Genomic DNA, 16,674 nt, shown 5'->3' on the forward strand with positions numbered 1-16,674 from the left:
GTGTTTAAACACCACACCACAGTGGGTAGTGGACTGTCTGTGAACCTTGGTAAAACCAAGGTTATGGTGTTTAACACCACACCACAGTGGGTCAAGAGATCGGCACCTACACTCGTATATGGTCAGGACACTGTGGAGTACACAAATGAATATACATATCTGGGGTGGTTCATTCGGACCGAGGTTTACTCTGAGAGAGAGCAGCAGAGACAAGACTGTCCAGAGCCTATGCGGCATTGGGAGGGCTAGAGAGGATGTGTTCGTAGGTTCAGTTTCAAGAACCACGAACAAAGCTATGGCTCTTTGATACTTTGGTTGCTTCAGCTATGCTTTATGGGGTCCAAGTTTGGGGACCATCTGTGAATCATGACAGTTGGAGGAACATGGAGAGACCTTGGTATTTATGATATCCCAGATAATAGAGCCAAGGCCTCCGTACCACATGCGATTATTCGAGCGGAGGTAGCCGCCCCTCCTATTGAGATTGAGGCTCTTACTAGATCAGTGTCCTTTATGCACAGTCTATGGGATACACATAGAGGCAGATATACTAGATTGGCTCTTGAGTCTTCTAGACAGTTAGCAATGCAAGGAGATGCATCATGTTGGTATGCGCAGATGACCTCATGGTTTCAGAGGCATGGTCTCAGCATGGATAGATTGCCTCCTTTTCAGTATTCCCTAGATGCACCCTCCCTGCCAGTCACACGGACGGAGATCACTAGACTAATTCGGCAAGATCTAATACAGTTGGACACCAGGAGGACATGGGTAGAGCCGATGCAGGAGTTGGGCACGAAGATGGCTTTTTACAAAGAGCACCTTCTCCAACTTTCGGGAGATGGGTTTGTGACTCGTCCGAGCTATATGGACACTCATTTGTCTCATGGTCTGCGATGTGCTATTGGTCAGATTCGCACATCCTCACACCAGCTGGAGACTGAGACGGGTAGATTCAGAGGGATACCGCCAGAGTCTAGGATATGTCAACTATGTGGTAGAGAGCCAGAGACAGAGCTAGGATATGTCAACTATGTGGTAGAGAGCCAGAGACAGAGCTACACTACATATGCCACTGCACTGTGTATTATGAGATACGAGGGCGCTTCCATTGCTTATTCAGGGAGGGTTTTGGACCCCTAGATAGAGTCATGAGGTATCAGGATCAGAGATGCCTTGGCTTATATCTACTTGAGCTACACCGACATAGAGATAATCTATTGAGGAGATATGGAGCACGACAGTCGCAGAGACAGATCACAGACTTCTTTGGATCGAGGGAGCCAAGAGACCAACCACCAGCACAGGGTTGTACCCGCATTCATACGAGAGGCACCCTCATTGACAGGGCGACTGAGCTCGGGAGATCGAGACAACCACGACCGGGACACACACTCCATCTACGGAGACTCCAACAGAGGATCAGAGGCATTCTAGCACGACACCCAGATTGTCATTGAGGGCCTATTCTACATTTTCACATTTCACATTTCACACTCATTTTCAGTTTTCATTTTTTACTTTCAGTACTTTTTGTACTTGTACTTCAGACGTTGTATTAGATTCACCACTTTGTATCTGATGGTCTCATAGGTCATTTTGGCCTTTTGAAGACGTTAATATATCATTTCATTTCTCTCTCCCCGTCGTGCTGCCCCTGCGCTGCCCTCGCCCCCCTCGCGCTGCCCCCTGCTCCCGCCGCACTGCCCCCCCCCCCCCCCCCCCCCCCCCCCGTCGCGCTACGCCTGCAGCCCCGCTCCTGCTCACGCGCTGCCCCTGCTCCCCGCTCCCCGCCGCGCTGCCCCTACAGTCCCACCTCCCCTCGCGCCACTCCCACTCTCTCTGCTCTCGTGTACTCATCGGCTGCGATGCCCTGACCCTCTGCTCTTTTACGCGTAGCAAGGCCAGCAGCCGACACACACCCCCACCCCCCGTCGGCCCCCTCCCCCTCTCTCTCGCTCTCTCGTCTGTACTCTATCGCTGCCCCTCCCTTGCCATACCTCCTCACGCTCCCCCACTCGCCCAGCTACCGCGCCCGCTGCTAGTGTGGGTGCACACGTACGTTTAGTGACTCATTTGCGGATGGCGATCAACCATGAGGAAGCTGAACGATAAAGCCGACCCCCTAGAGGATGCCATTCAAAAGTGCAAAGAGGAAATGACAGAGACCATTACCAAGATGAACCGCAATCTCTTGGGCACAATAAACATGCTTGAAGGACGCTGCTGATCCAAGAGAGCAAGATAAGTATGCTGGAAGACCGAGTGACGACTCAAGATGAAGAGATTGCGTCACTCAAGAAAGATCTCGCCGAAGCACGATCAAGAAACACATTGGAAGAGGGCGAACTGCAACCCTCAGTAATCGAAGAAATCAACACGATCAAGGAGCAAGTACGGGCCATCAAAGAGGGAGAAGAGCAACACAAAGAAATGACGACTTCTTGGGTGGATGTTCTTACCAAAACTCAACAGAAGGCGGATGAAGCCGAGAAATGGATCAAGGTGGCCAAGAAAGGAAAAGGCAAGGAGATAACGCCCACGTCCACACCCACTATCATTAATCAGACACTAGAGGAGGAGCAAAGAAGACGGGTGCACGCTTTACATGTGAGAATTTGCGGTCTTAAAGACAAAGGCAATGTGGACAAAGAAGTAAAAGAACTCACAGCCTTGATGGGGGTTCATGAGCCGACGCACACAAGGGCATGGAGAGTGGGCAACATAAAGAAAAATGGAAGCAGTGGAGAAACCTCAAAACAAAGAGCACTCATCCTCCGTTTTCCCTCCATGGAAGCGAAGAAGTCCTTCTTGAAGAAAAGACCAACTCTTAAAGAGACTGGCATCTTTCTCGGGGATGATCTCACCCTCTCGCAAATCTCTCATATGCAGAAAGTAATGCCGGCGATTAGAGCGGCAAAGGGAAAAGGCAAGATTGCCTTTTACCAAGATGGAAAAGTGGTAATACTAGAGCGACGCTCCACATGACGGTGCGAGACTTATGGGACCACACTCAAAGTGGCTGCCTGGAACTGTAATGGATCCATGCGTCTTGGGTGCTTTTGAGGATAGCTTTACTGCAAGAGACATCATCTTTTACTCTGAGACACACCAGGCCCTTGGGCAATCCATGCCTCACATCAATGGATACAGGTGGGAGACAACTTACAAACAAGAGACACGCTCAGAGCACAGAGGGCGGGGCTCAGGGGAGTGGCAGTGTTATTTAGAGAGGATCTGCAGCCATTGATACATATAGCCCGCAGGGATGAGCAGGCTAGGTACATGTGGGTGAGATTGAAAGCAGAGACAGGCAGATATCTCTACCTAGCTATTTGGTACTTTCCCCCGAGTACATCAGATTATGCATCACCCAAAGGACACTCCCCTTTCTCTATTTTGGATGATGACATATGGGAGTTCTCTAGGGATGGTGACATTATCATCCTAGGGGAATTCAATGCTAGGACTGCCCATCACCAGGCAGTGTTTTATGATACTTCAGAGGAGATGCTAAGAGAGCTAGATGTTGTAGAGACGGGCCTGTCCAGACTATCACACGATGTGGAATATACTGAGTATGGGCGACACCTGATAGACATGGGCATCGCACATGGATTGGCCATCTTGAATGGCCTACAGAGATTTCCTGCTGCGGGAGGTTTTACATGCTTCCCACACAGACATGGAGCCAGCACAGTGGACTATGTCATGGCACAGCCGAATCTCATCTCTAGTATCCAGGATCTCACAATTGGACAGTCACAGATTGACTTCCGACGCCTGGTGCGGCGGAAGAAGAGGGCTTTTTTGGCTCGACTCGAGCAGGATCTATATGAGCTATTCTTGAGTCAGGACTCGCGTGAGGCGTGGCGGCTCTTTCATGAGCAGTCTCCCCCCCCCCCCCCCCCCCCCCCCCCCCTACTATTTTTCCTCCACAAAGACCTGGGGTCAATACGCATCATCTTTGTACACAGTACTTGGACAGTCGCCCCTCCCCAACCCCCCCGATCCATGCCCACACACATGTGTTTTTTTCACCGCTGAGATGGTGAAGAAAGCTATTGACAGGATGAGGACCGGACAGCATATGATCGTGATGGCTTAGTCACTGAGCATTTCATGCATGTCAAAGACCTTCTAGCAGAGCTTCTAGCAGTTATGTTTAACCGTGCCATGTGTGAGGGCCTACCAGACATTTGGATCCTATCTACGATCGTACCTATCTTCAAGTCAAGAGACCCCATGGAGCCTGGGAATTATCGCACTATCATGATTGGGCACACACTGGCACGGTTATATGCATCCATTCTTGAGCAACAGCTGAGTAGATGGGCACAGAGGGAAGGAATGCGTGCAACTGGGCAGGCAGGGTTCAAGAGAGGCTTCTCTACTCTTGACCATATCTTGACACTCAGGGCCATCATCGAGGAAGGTAGTTCTCATGGGAGACGGATTTATTGTAGCTTTGTGGACTTCCGCAAAGCTTTTGACACAGTACCCAGAGCTAGATTGATGCGCAGATTACAGGAAATGGGAGTACCCACAGAGCTCATTTGGGGGATCATGGCATTGTACAGATCAGTAGTAGGGCATGTACGCACCCCGGAGAGACTTTCTACACCGGTTCACTCCACTATTGGGGTGAAGCAGGGCTGCCCGCTCTCTCCTACTCTTTTCGGTATGTATGTGGATGAGGTTTCTGACTACATTGAGAGCGATGGAGATAGAGGTGCACAATTGGCAGGGACATGGATTCCACTTTTGTTATATGCTGATAATATAGTGTTGATCTCCGAATCCCTAGAGGGAATGCAACGTCAATTGGACGCTTTGCATACGTTTGCCCACGAAAGTGGTTTGTCTGTCAACCTTGGTAAAACCAAGGTTATGGTGTTTAATACCACCCCACAGTGGATCAGGAGGTCAGCACCTACATTCACATACGGCCAGGAGACTGTGGAGTACTCAGATGCTTACACTTACCTTGGAGTGGTTTTTAGCGGACCTGCATTCTCACTCAAAAGAGCAGCAGAGACTAGACTGACTAGAGCCCACGCAGCATTGGGTAGATTGGAGAAGATGTGTTTGCAGGTTCAGTTTCAGGAGCCCCGGACGAAGCTCTGGCTCTTTGACACTTTGGTGGCTTCAGCATTGCTCTATGGAGCTGAGATATGGGGACCTTCATTGGATCACCGCGGGAGGCCCGGTGAGAAACCTCTCGTCTCTATGATCTCGCAGCTCATTAGAGACAAGGCATCAGTACTGCGGGCCATTATCCGAGCAAAGGTAGCGGCCCCCCCACTAGTGGTGGAGGCGCTCACCAGATCAGTCTCCTTCATAAACCGCACATGGGAACTTCCTAGAGACAGATATGCTCGCATAGCACTTGAGTCCTCTCGACAGTTAGCCATACAAGGAGATACAACATGCTGGTATGGGGAGATGACATCATGGTTTCAGGCGCATGGGTTCAGCATAGACATGCTGCCACCATTCCAGTACTCATTGGATGCACCATCTCTCACTCTTACACAGTCAGAGATCACCAAGCTCATCTGCCAAGACCTGACCCAGCTAGACACCAGGAGGACATTGATACAACTAGCACAAGAATTGGGCACGAAGATGGCTTTCTACAGAGACCACCTTCTCCAGCTTACGGAAGATGGTTTTGTGACGAGACCCAGATACATGGGATACCCACTTGTCTCATGGGATACGATGTGCTATTGGCCAATTACGCACATCTTCTCACCCACTGCGGATTGACACTGGGAGATATAGCCGAGTACCAGCAGAGGCCAAGACATGCCCCTTGTGTGACATGGAACCTGAGACAGAGCTGCATTATACATGCCGCCGCCCCGTCTACTACGAGATACGAGGCCGCTTCCATTGCTTGTTCAGAGAGGGTTTGGGCCACTCTCAAGAGTCATGGGATACGAAGATCAGAGATGCCTGGGTTTGTTCTTGCTCGAGCTGCGCAGACACACAGATAGCCTGATGAATGGCGAGGCTAGCCAGTCTCAAAGACGGATCACAGACTTCTTCAGAGCAGACACGGGACAGCCGCGGGAGCCACTCCTACAGCAAAGCTCCCCCTTGTCTCACACCAGAGGCACACTAATCGACCGAGCGATTGAACTGGGGAAATCCAGGCGCCCACGACTGCGGAGGACTACAAAGCATCGACGGAGGCTACGTCAGAAGATTCGGAGCACGCTGGCCAGGCATGCACGGCGCCCGTTCAGACTACTAACCATGGAGGAAATTGATGAGATTCGCCAACGACCGATGCTAGATCTCTTGTGATTCAGCTATCTCAACAAGCCGCCCATTTTTGCTTAGTTTTTGCTTAGTTCACATCGACCAATCTAGGATCCCATATTATGTATCTTTGTTTTGTGCAGTTGTTATGTTATTTTATTACTCTGACTTTGTATCAGATCCACCACCTTGTAACTTTCTGGTCTCATAGGTCACTATGGCCTTTTGAAGACGTTAATATAACATTTCATTTCATTTCATTTCTCGAGCATATGTGACCTTGTGAGCATCAAAGAGATGGCTCTTCGTGCCATGTGGGGCATGGGTGTTCGTATGTGGGCCTGGGCTTCCATTGGGTTTGTGCTATAGCCTTCCCAATACTTTGTGTTGACATGCTTGCAATAGTATTCAAATTTCGAGCGGTGTTGCGTTGTCTTCCACTTGGTGTGGAGGCTATTTAGTAATGCAATTTCAAAATTCAGCATGTGTTTTCCATCCTTGCCCTCCTCAATAAGCATGTCCACATATGCCTCTACATTCCATTTAGCGAACCATTTCTTAATGTCCTGTATGAGGCTCGATGATAGAAATTTGCTTTTTTTTGTCTTTTGTGGCGCACATCCCGTTTCCCATGCAATGCGGGGGATTCGAGTAGTAGGCATCGCTTTGATCTTCATGATAAACGTGTACATTTTTTGCAATGCTTTCATTTCTAGTGGTCTCTTGCCTGTCTCCAAGAGTAACACGGAGTATGGTGTCGTCTTTTTGACCCCCATGTGTCGACATAGAAACTTTTTCTGAATTTTTTCAATTTCATTCCATGTGTGGGCTGAAATGCTTGCTCCCCAGATTTCCACTCCGTAGAGGATGGCTTGCACTATGCATGTCTCAAAAATGGTCGCTTTTATCTCCCATCCTTTTATGCTCCTTTGTGTGCACATGTTTTCAAATTGATAGTACTTGGCATGGCCGATGTCAATTCTATTATGTGCGCATTGTCCCCAAGCATAGTTGCACGGGATGTCAATCCCCAAGTACTTGAAACTGTCGACTTTCTCAATTTGTTTCCCTTGATACATGAGGGGGGCGTGGATATCCATCTTACGAGTCTTTACAATCATGAACTTTGTTTTGTCTACATTGATTGATAGACCCACATTTTCACAAAAAGCATGTAACGCATCGACCAATTTCTGTAGAGCTGTAATGTCATGGGCGAAAAGAGCCACATCGTCTGCATAGATGAGCATGAGAAGTGTAAGCATCCCAATGGCTGGTTCATCCCCTTCTAGTTGAGGGAGGAAGCTTTCTATTTGATCAATGCACAATCCAAAAAGAGTAGGGGAGAGAGGGCATCCTTGTTTGACCCCCATGTTGCTCGAGAAAGCTTTGGACAGCCCTTCGTGCGTTTTAAGTTGACATATGACTCTGTCATAGAGACGTGCTACCGCACTCCTGAGATGCATCGGTACTTTTATGCATTCTATCCTTTTCCATATACCCATTCTCGGGACCGTATCAAAGGCTTTGGTGAAATCTAGAAAGCAACAATATAATGTTTTTCCCTTTAGCCGACTCTCTTCCATTAATACCCTGAGTGAAACAAGGTGATCAATGGTGCTATGTTTTGGTCGAAAACCTGCTTGTTCTTTTGCTCGTTTTCCATTTGTCTCCGCCCATGTGCTTATGCTTTGTTCTAAGATGCTTCACAAAAGCTTTGCCATGCAAGATCCTACCATAATGGTACAGTAGTTGGTAGGCTGATTTACATCCCCTTTTTTGTAAAGTGCTTTGATCCAGTTCTTTTGCCAATCCTCAAGTAGCCCTTGAACAATGGCTTGGTTTAGCATTCTATGTATCCACTCTCTGGCTCTCATACCTGACCATTTAAGCATTTCTGAGTTCAAGTGTAGTATGTCCGGAGCTTTCCCATTTGCAAGTTTCTGTATGCCTTTTTTAACCATTTCAGAATCAAAGTGGTCTTGGGCATGGAGATCAGTTTTTTTTTTCTTTTTTTTTTTTTTTTGGGGGGGGGGGGGGGGGTGTTGCTAAATTGGCTTTATCTGACAAAAAAAATAATTCTAAATGAACTATTGGATTTATAAGTGAGAGGGTTTTCTCGCTTGGAACATCAAGGAAAAATAATTCTAAATGAATTATTGGAATTTTAAGTGAGAGGGTTTTTCTCACTAGAGACATCCGAGTACAGAATATTCCTAGTGCGTCATTCAGAGTAATGACGGGAGCACTGTGAAAGGGAATATCTGTAAGGCCACCAAGACCGGGTAATTCTGATGCGTCACATCGGATGGGTGACAGGGAGCATCAGGAAGAAGTATCCGACCATCCGAGAACGGAGATCTCTAATGTGTCATAGGATGGGTGACATAGAGCATCGTGAAGGAGATTGTACCGTAAGTTTGGTAGGAAAGGACTAGGTGATGGGTATTCTTGATGCGTCACAAGGTGGGTGACGGGTGCATCTGAAAGGGAATATCCATAGTCGGGAGGAAATTCCGAACTGTGTTGGAATTGTGCACAAGGAAAAGCAAGCACTTGAATGAAGATGGGTTCAGAGGAAACTTTGAGGAAAAACAGATGCTTTTTGAGAAAGCAGGATTGCTTTTCGGGAAAGCAGATGCTTTCCCGCGAGGAAGTCTATGTCTGCATTGCAATTATGCATGTGATTGCATCCAGGGACGCCTGGGAAGTGCTGTGAAAGCATTTGTTTTAACTTATAAGGTTTTATTGAGTTTTTGGGCAGGTTCAAACTATTTTTAAAATACGCCGGCCGTCCACTTAATAAGTGGACAGCCATTTGATAAATAAGGCAACAGATCAGCCAGCGTTTTCTCTCTCTTTTTCTGGCAGAACAGTAAAAAAAAACGTCCACGATCTCTACGCGAGCAGCTATTCGTGCCCGTGGCTAGGAGCTATAAAAGCATCACATGCCCTCACTCAGAGGGGAATACCAATTTTTGCAAGAAGGAGATGCTGCTGCAGAGTTCACCCGCAAAGAAGACGTTTGCCGGTGATGCCCATGGCTGCCCCAAGTGTACCAGATGTCGCCAAGACCCAATGCACGAGTTCCCTCGCGAAGAAGTGCCTACGGAGAATGTTTCCATAGCGACAAGGTGCTGTTTTTCTCTGTTTTCAGCCCATAAACGTCGTAGACGGGGCTGATTCACAAGAAGGAACCCGAGAATCGAGTTGCGTTTCGAGCGTCAAGACTTTGAAGGTAACGATTTTCATGTTATGATCTTTGAGTATTTGATTGCAGGTGTACTTCCTCTTCGTGAGGGAGTAGGAGCAGAGGAAGGCATGAGCCTCTGCAGGAGAAAAGCGCTCTGAGGAACTAGAGCCAGATCAGCCCAAGGGTTTCGTACCCGAGTTTGGGAAGTAGATCCACAGATCGGAGAGAGGTAGTCTCTCAAGTTGTGAGCTGGAAGTTGGGATTCCCAAGTAAGGACTTCGTGTTCGGGAAAGCAGAGTTGTTTTGCGGGAAGAGGACTCTGGAAAGAGAGTTGGAAAAGAGTTGCAGGGATGCCATGCCCTGAGTCTGGAAGGTGAGATCCAGAGGCGAGAACCTTGATTCTCGAGGAATTGGAATAAGGAACGGAAGTTCCTTGGGATAGGGTTTTGTCCTAGGAATCGGAAGCTGAGGCTTCCGGGAACCATCAAGTCTTATTCTAGAACGAATGTGGTAATACGTTCGGTGCAAGTGCTTGTATAGACTTCTCCTCAGTAATAAAGATACTATTACGGGGGGGGGGACCAGCCCATCTTCTGGTCCCCATTACTGTGTCGATCTTCTCACTCTCTATCTCTCTCTCTCTATCTATTTCTCTCTATATCCTTTGGCTTCAGTAATAAGTGATAAAATCTATTTATCCGAATGTATTTTATATTGTTATGCGCTCCCGTTTGTGACAGGGGGGGTGTTTGGATATAGCAGCGGGTGAGGGCAGCGTCGGGCGCGCGCTGGCTAAAAACTGTTGCTACAAGCAGCGAGAAGCGCGTTGCAGCAACAACCCACGCGCAGCAGAGGAGGGGGCGCGAAGGCAGCAGGCGAAGGGAGGGGGGGGAGAGGCAGCAACGAGCCGTTCGTTTTTTTTTTTTTTTTTGCTTTAAGTTGTTTCAAGATCCACCAAAGGAAATTTCTGAAGAGGACAAACACAAGATTGTAGATGAAACTGAAGTCGTGGAGCTGGAGCAGATTTTGCTGCATCGTTTTTGCCATGGCTCAAAGAAACAAGCACGACAGTACTTTTTCAAGTTCAAGGATCGCAGAACCCCTGAAGAAGTGTGGGTGGACGAGGACTTCCTCATTGATTACCTTGAGTTTATGGCAGACTACAAGGAAGCCATGCAGCTCGGTGCCAATACCTCACTATAAAAAGGGAGGGATGTCATTTGCACATCTAACCCTATGTGCATGTGAACGGTATTATTTGATTGCCACTTTAACTGAAAGTCTGCCCAGCCAACTCCTCATGCCAAAATAATACAAGTTTGATATTTTTCTAACAAAGAGAAAAAACATAAGAGGTACGGTACTTCACACCCAAATTTCAGGACAGGCCAAAATGACTAAAAACCAAGCTAAAAACTGACCAGATCTGACATACTTTTAAGACAGGCCTAGTGGAAAATTCTAATCATAAACCTCGTCACTATAGATGGAAATCGGACAATGACACACAGTCAGGTTTGAAAGCCACCAGATTTATTCGTGGCAAACAATATTTTTCTCCTAACCCAATTTTGATCCAATGTATGAACTGCATGCCATTATTTTTCCGAACTTTCCCTCCCCCTGGACGCGCTTACTCTTTTCCAAATTGCATTTGATATACACTCATAAACAATTGCAAGGGTCTGAAGTCTGGTAGTATCCTTCGCTATACTCAGACATGGGAGCCTAGGCGTATATCTTCAATATACATGATGTTCTCATGGCTCTTGTGTTTCACCACTATACTTAGCTATTATGTGCCCTTATACAGAAAAACTCAGTTACACTATTGGCAACAGACAAACACCAGGCTTGTCACCAATGATCATAGGTGCATTGCCACAAGATTGACCTCATTGCAAGTAGTATCCAGGCATAACACATAACTACGGAAGTGATACCTTGACTTCTGTATCAGAAGTGCCCATTTGCTTTGATTCTTTCTCTGGTGAGCCTCCTGTGTCTAGGCCCCCAGCCTTATCACAGTCCTTGCACAAACATGCACCTTGCAAAGACCGACTGTTGCTTTCAATATTGGTCCCACACAGTGAACATAATTGCGCTTGCAGTGAAGCTTTGATAGCAGCACGTCCATCATCAAACTTCCTTAAACTCTTTGTTCTCTTCTGTGGTAGCGACGGGGCAGATGCAGAGGCTTCACTGTTGTCAGTTTTTTTATCTTTGGAAGATGACAATAATGCATCAGAAGTGCTGATAGTAGACTTTTTTGACTTCGACCTTTTCGAGTCCAAACTCCGACAAAGTGGAACCTTTGAAGAAGCTAAATTCTCTCGGCATGTTGGGCAGTGCCATTTCCCAGGAGGCGCACGCTGTGGTATTGAACATGTGCATGGCAATAAGCTTATGAGAGAAACAATGTGGGTTGCAATTAAAATTCACATTTCACAATACCAAGAAGTATATGAAGACAAACCTTCAATGGTGGGTCCAAACAGTCAAGATGATAGGTACGAGGACAGTAATCACAACATAGGAGATTGCCGCCCATGTCACACACTACGCATTCAAAAAAATACTGCACCAACAAGGTAAAGAAGAAGATCTTAAAAGCCAAACAATAGCCAAATGTGTAGGAAAAAAAAAGATGCCCAACTTTTGCCAGTGGTAACAGCTTAGATATGAACGGCCTAAAACCAAGAAAAAGTAACCGGAATCCTAGGTAGCTCTTACCCCATCATCACCCCTTGTTTTTTCCCGAAAAGCGATCTCATGATCAAGAATATCCTGCTTTGCTGCTAATTCTTTTATAAGTCCATTACGAACTGCAGAAAGACGCCTCTTCTTTGCACGATGCTGAGACTGTGTGTCTGCACTAAGCTCTTGTGGGTCTTCTTCGAACTCTATATAATCTATATACCTGTTAAGTTTCAACTCCCTGCTCTCTCTCTGCCTCTTTCGAGGTTTGATTGCGTCCACATCCTTAAATCCATCTGCAGCTGTAGCTCCAAGTTTACTCCTCTGTTTGGAACCTGAGCCACTTCTTTTCTTCCTCTGCTGTTTTGAAGTGTCCTCCATGTCCATCCCATCCAACTCTGCTAGAGGGCAGATCAACCCTTCATCAGAGTTCATTGCATAAACCTCGTTTGCTTTCACAATTGATGCCTCGAACTTGGCCTTCTCATCCGGTATATTAAAGCTCTGCATACAAAATGGGAGATAATCACGTGCTCTGTGCATAAACGATTGGCCCACTCTAATGCAAGAAGTCGCTCACCTGCTTGACAAGCTTCTCAATGTTTGGTTTGTAAATGCTTAGACTTTTAGGATCCACATATGAACTGCAAGAGACGCAAGTTTATGTAGCTTTCTTTGATTCAATCATCAGAATACAAGCAAATACATTTCAAGACACATATACTCTGTGTGTGTGTGCGTGTGTGCGCGCGCACGTGTATGTGTGCACGTGTGTGCGCGTGCGTGTGTGTGTGTGTGTGTGTGTGTGTGTTGGGGAGGGGGGGGGGGGGGGGGGGGGGGGGGGGGGGGGGGCTTTGCTTGCACGTGCCCTTGTGGCACCCTCTGCCCATTTGAGCGATCTCCAGCAGCGTCTTCAGCCCTCCAGCGTGTGCTCCCTGTCACCCACAGAAGACTGTTTTCTGCTGCACACATGGTTTCTCTTCTGTGACCTGTGTGATCTGCTGTTACAGCCAGAGAGCATGAGTGTGTGTGTGTGTGTGTGTGTGTGTGTGTGTGTGTTTTGCTCCGATTGCAGCTTGGCTTGTCAGCTTGCAGATTTCAGCTTGCGCAGAGTTTTCTCCAATGTTTGGTCGGCCCTTCAGTAAATTGTTATTGTAGTGAATTGGGTTTCCGTGCTGTTAGCCCTTCTGGTGCACTTTTGTTCAGATTTCTATAGAACAGCGACTCGTTCATGTACAGTTTTGTGGTTTTGTACAGAGATACTCTGATAAATCAATAAAAGTGAGTGAGAGTCTAGTATGTTTCAAGCAGTGTTCTCTAATTGAAGAAGACCTTTTTTCTGTAGAAAGTGTGGTTTCGATTGGTCATGGCAGAAGAAGCTGTATATAAGCGTAGGAAACAGGTCGATCTGTCCTCGATGGATGCTGCAAACATCATTAAAGAGTGTTTGTCGGAGGACTTTGTAAATGCTCGGAATGCCTGGGAAGGCCAACAACCCGATACTGAAGTGGTTATTCCCGGTTCAGCAGCTGATGGATCCGGTTGCACAATATGTATTGAATGCCGTTATTTTGTTTTTCCCTCACAAGATGCCCTCGGCACAAGATGTAGGTCAATGGATTGATTTTCTGTTGGAAAAAAAGCAATCTGAGGGGTGTATTTTGGGTTTTATGAGGTGCTACTGGCAAACATGGATGCTCGTTTGTGTTTGTTGGAGACGTCGCCTTTGTTTTTCAACATGCAAAAGAATCATGTACTGCCATAGGCGCTTACTAAAGATTATCAGAGTTTAATACGATAGAGGTGCCCAATTTGGGTGGAAATAGTCCGATTTCCGCAAACCTAGAAGCAGTTCTTACCTCTTTAGGCTCCTCAATTGGGCAAAGTGATATGCCCCCAAACTTGGATACTAATTCCAATAGATTTTGCGTGCTGTGGGATACGAACAAGCCGACGCCGTTAGGAATTACGGTTGACCCTGGTGATTCAATGGTAGGCAAAAGGCCATTTAAACTCAAATGGGGTAAGTTTGCAGGTGCATGTTTTAGTTGTGGAAAATTTGGTCATATGCAGTCTGAATGCCAAGAGTCTGTTTAAATTGCCACCATCTGTTGTTCCCACGGCTGGAACTCATGTTGCTTCTCCCTCCTCTTTGTCTCTGAGGCCGAAGATGGGGGATTGTAATGGAAGCGTGAAGGCTAAACAGGGTAAAGACTCAATTAAGAGCTTAGCTAATGCACAGCCTGCCGCAAAGACTCATACCAAAGGTAAAGCCAAAATGGCAGATTCCATTGATGGTTGGCAAACTCCCAAGAAGACTGCAAAACCTCGTGTTTCGCCTATCTCAAGAAATTATGTATCTGCTTTTGATGGGAGAGGTGGTGAGACTTCTTCATCTGCATCTCATGATCGTAAGTCGCTAGTTGAAGCGTGGGATAGAGTGGTTCACTCATATAAAGATACTCTGCTTGGGTCGACATATACGTCGTTGCCGATGCATCAAAATCCCTCGCAATGAACGCATATGGAATCCCCTTTGTTGATTGTTGATGTGGAGACGGATGTGCCTACGGGCAATTCTACTACCTTGTGATTGTGCCTCGTGGTTCTCTTGTAAATACTGTACAGATGCATTCTCCTCTTAGATGCTTTATGATAATGTGCGCGGATTGTGCAACCATGACAAGTGGAAGCTAATCTGGCACTATGTACATACAAATAAGGTAGATATAGTGGTATTACAGGAGCATAATCAACACGACTTCATTGGCCAATCATCGTATTATGCGGGATTCTAGATTTCTAACCTGTTATTGGCTCTTTTTCGAGTCTTTTAATGATGGTGCGTCATGAATTGCAGCCGGTTTTGGCTCATAATGACCCGGGGGGGCATTGGATGGTTGTTCAATGTCTTGTGCAAGGAAATATTCTAGAATTTTCTGGTATCTATGCTTATACTGCCTCGGCACAAAGATCTCATCTATGGCAAGATTTGGTCAATACCCCTGGCGTTCACATGCTTTTTGATGCGGGGATTTTAATAATGCGCTGGCAAACACGAACAATACAACTAGCCACTTGCATATGTTGAACTCTGCACGTTCTTCTTGGGATGCTATGGTCAGTGACACAGGTGTTTTGGATCTGTGGGCTAGTACTCCTCGGAGCACGGTTATACTTTTGCTCCTAAAAAAAATGTGTGTGTGCGTGTGTGTGTGTGTGTGTGTGAGAGAGAGAGAGAGAGAGAGAGAGAGAGAGAGAGAGAGATAATATGAAATGAATGTTATATTGACGTCTTCAAGAGGCCAAAGTGACCTTATGAGACCAAAAGTTACAATAGGTGAATCTGATAGTGTCTCAGTACAAAAAGTACACAGAGAGAGAGAGAGAGAGAGAGAGACAGAGAGATCTACTTGTGTGTGTGTGTGTGTGTGTGTGTGCGTGCGCGTGCGTGCATGTGTGAGCGAATTAAATCAAGATTTACAAAAAAAGTGTGTGTGTGTGTGTGTGTGTGAGCATCCTATTTTTATTGCTCGCGTTCTTCTTTCTACTCCTCGTTTCGTTTGTGCAGCCTTCGTACGTATTTGTTTTTTAAGGCTTCGTCGATTTCTAAAGTTCTCTAGCGTAGTTTTAAATTAACTTCATCACAAGCTTTTCTCTCGCCATCGCTATTTTCTTTGTTCTTCGCTCACTGTGTGTGTGCACATGGCGTTGCTTGCTAAGAGTTCTCCTTGTTGAAACTCTCCTCGGTGCGCATCACATCAGCTCTTCCCGTTGTGTCACATGTTCAGCTGGTGATGAGACTGTCAGTCACTTGCTTTGGGATTGTCGCTTCACCTAAGCCTGCCTTTTAGGTTGTCGGGACCTCTGCTTTCCTTCGAGAGTTTTCCGCAAACAGTTCTAGGCTTTTGGCATTCTCCCAACTTCCCTTCAACAACTTGCGGTCTTCTTCACATGGGTCAGATTCTTGGTTTTTGTGGCACCAACGCAATCTTTGCATGTTCCATCAGCGTAATGCGGATCTCTTTCCTTCATTCAAGATTTCGCTTGGCAATCATTACATTTTTCCCTTGATGTTGGGGACATATCACAGATCTCTTATGTTTACTTTTAGAGCCTTCACATTACGGAACTCGTCTGTGTGCTTCCCTTTGTATCAGATCTTTTTGATAAGTTTAACTCGCTTTGAGGTTTCCCACTGTAAATTAAGAAAAAGATATACAACCAAAAAAAAAAAGTGTGGGTGCACCCAAACAAGGGTCCAGGTCCAAAGCGGCTTGTGTTGTATGACGGATTCTGCCTCGCCAACCATTTGCTCTTACCAACGTAGGAAACAAATGGCCGTAGAGTAATCGGAAATGGGTGAAATCCATTGGAGGATTTTGAGGATGCACGGAATGCCTGAGAGGGTCAGGAACCCACCATTGAGGTGCTCATTCCAGTTTAAGCTCTAATGGACCGAGTGGCTCGGTATGCTCTCAATGCGGTTATTTTGTTCTTTCTGGGCAGGATGC

At 46.6% G+C, this 16,674-nt stretch overlaps 1 protein-coding gene across 3 annotated transcripts in view; it reads right to left on the reverse strand.

Annotated features, from left to right (window-relative positions):
• The window catches only part of CHR4 (chromatin remodeling 4), a 124,098-nt gene that overhangs the window by 19,288 nt on the left and 88,136 nt on the right, over positions 1-16,674 (reverse strand). For all 3 annotated transcript variants that reach the window (XM_086492589.1, XM_086492588.1, XM_086492590.1), the window contains 4 exons: positions 12,741-12,804; positions 12,197-12,664; positions 11,940-12,041; positions 11,407-11,835 (listed from right to left, as the gene is read on the reverse strand). In XM_086492589.1, coding sequence (XP_086348715.1) covers positions 11,407-11,835; positions 11,940-12,041; positions 12,197-12,664; positions 12,741-12,804 — 1,063 coding nt within the window. The remainder of the gene's footprint in view (positions 1-11,406; positions 11,836-11,939; positions 12,042-12,196; positions 12,665-12,740; positions 12,805-16,674) is intronic.

The sequence above is a fragment of the Adiantum capillus-veneris genome, chromosome 20, assembly GCF_014529385.1.
Source record: "Adiantum capillus-veneris isolate H3 chromosome 20, ASM1452938v2, whole genome shotgun sequence".
In the NCBI taxonomy this organism is placed as follows: Eukaryota; Viridiplantae; Streptophyta; class Polypodiopsida; order Polypodiales; family Pteridaceae; genus Adiantum; species Adiantum capillus-veneris.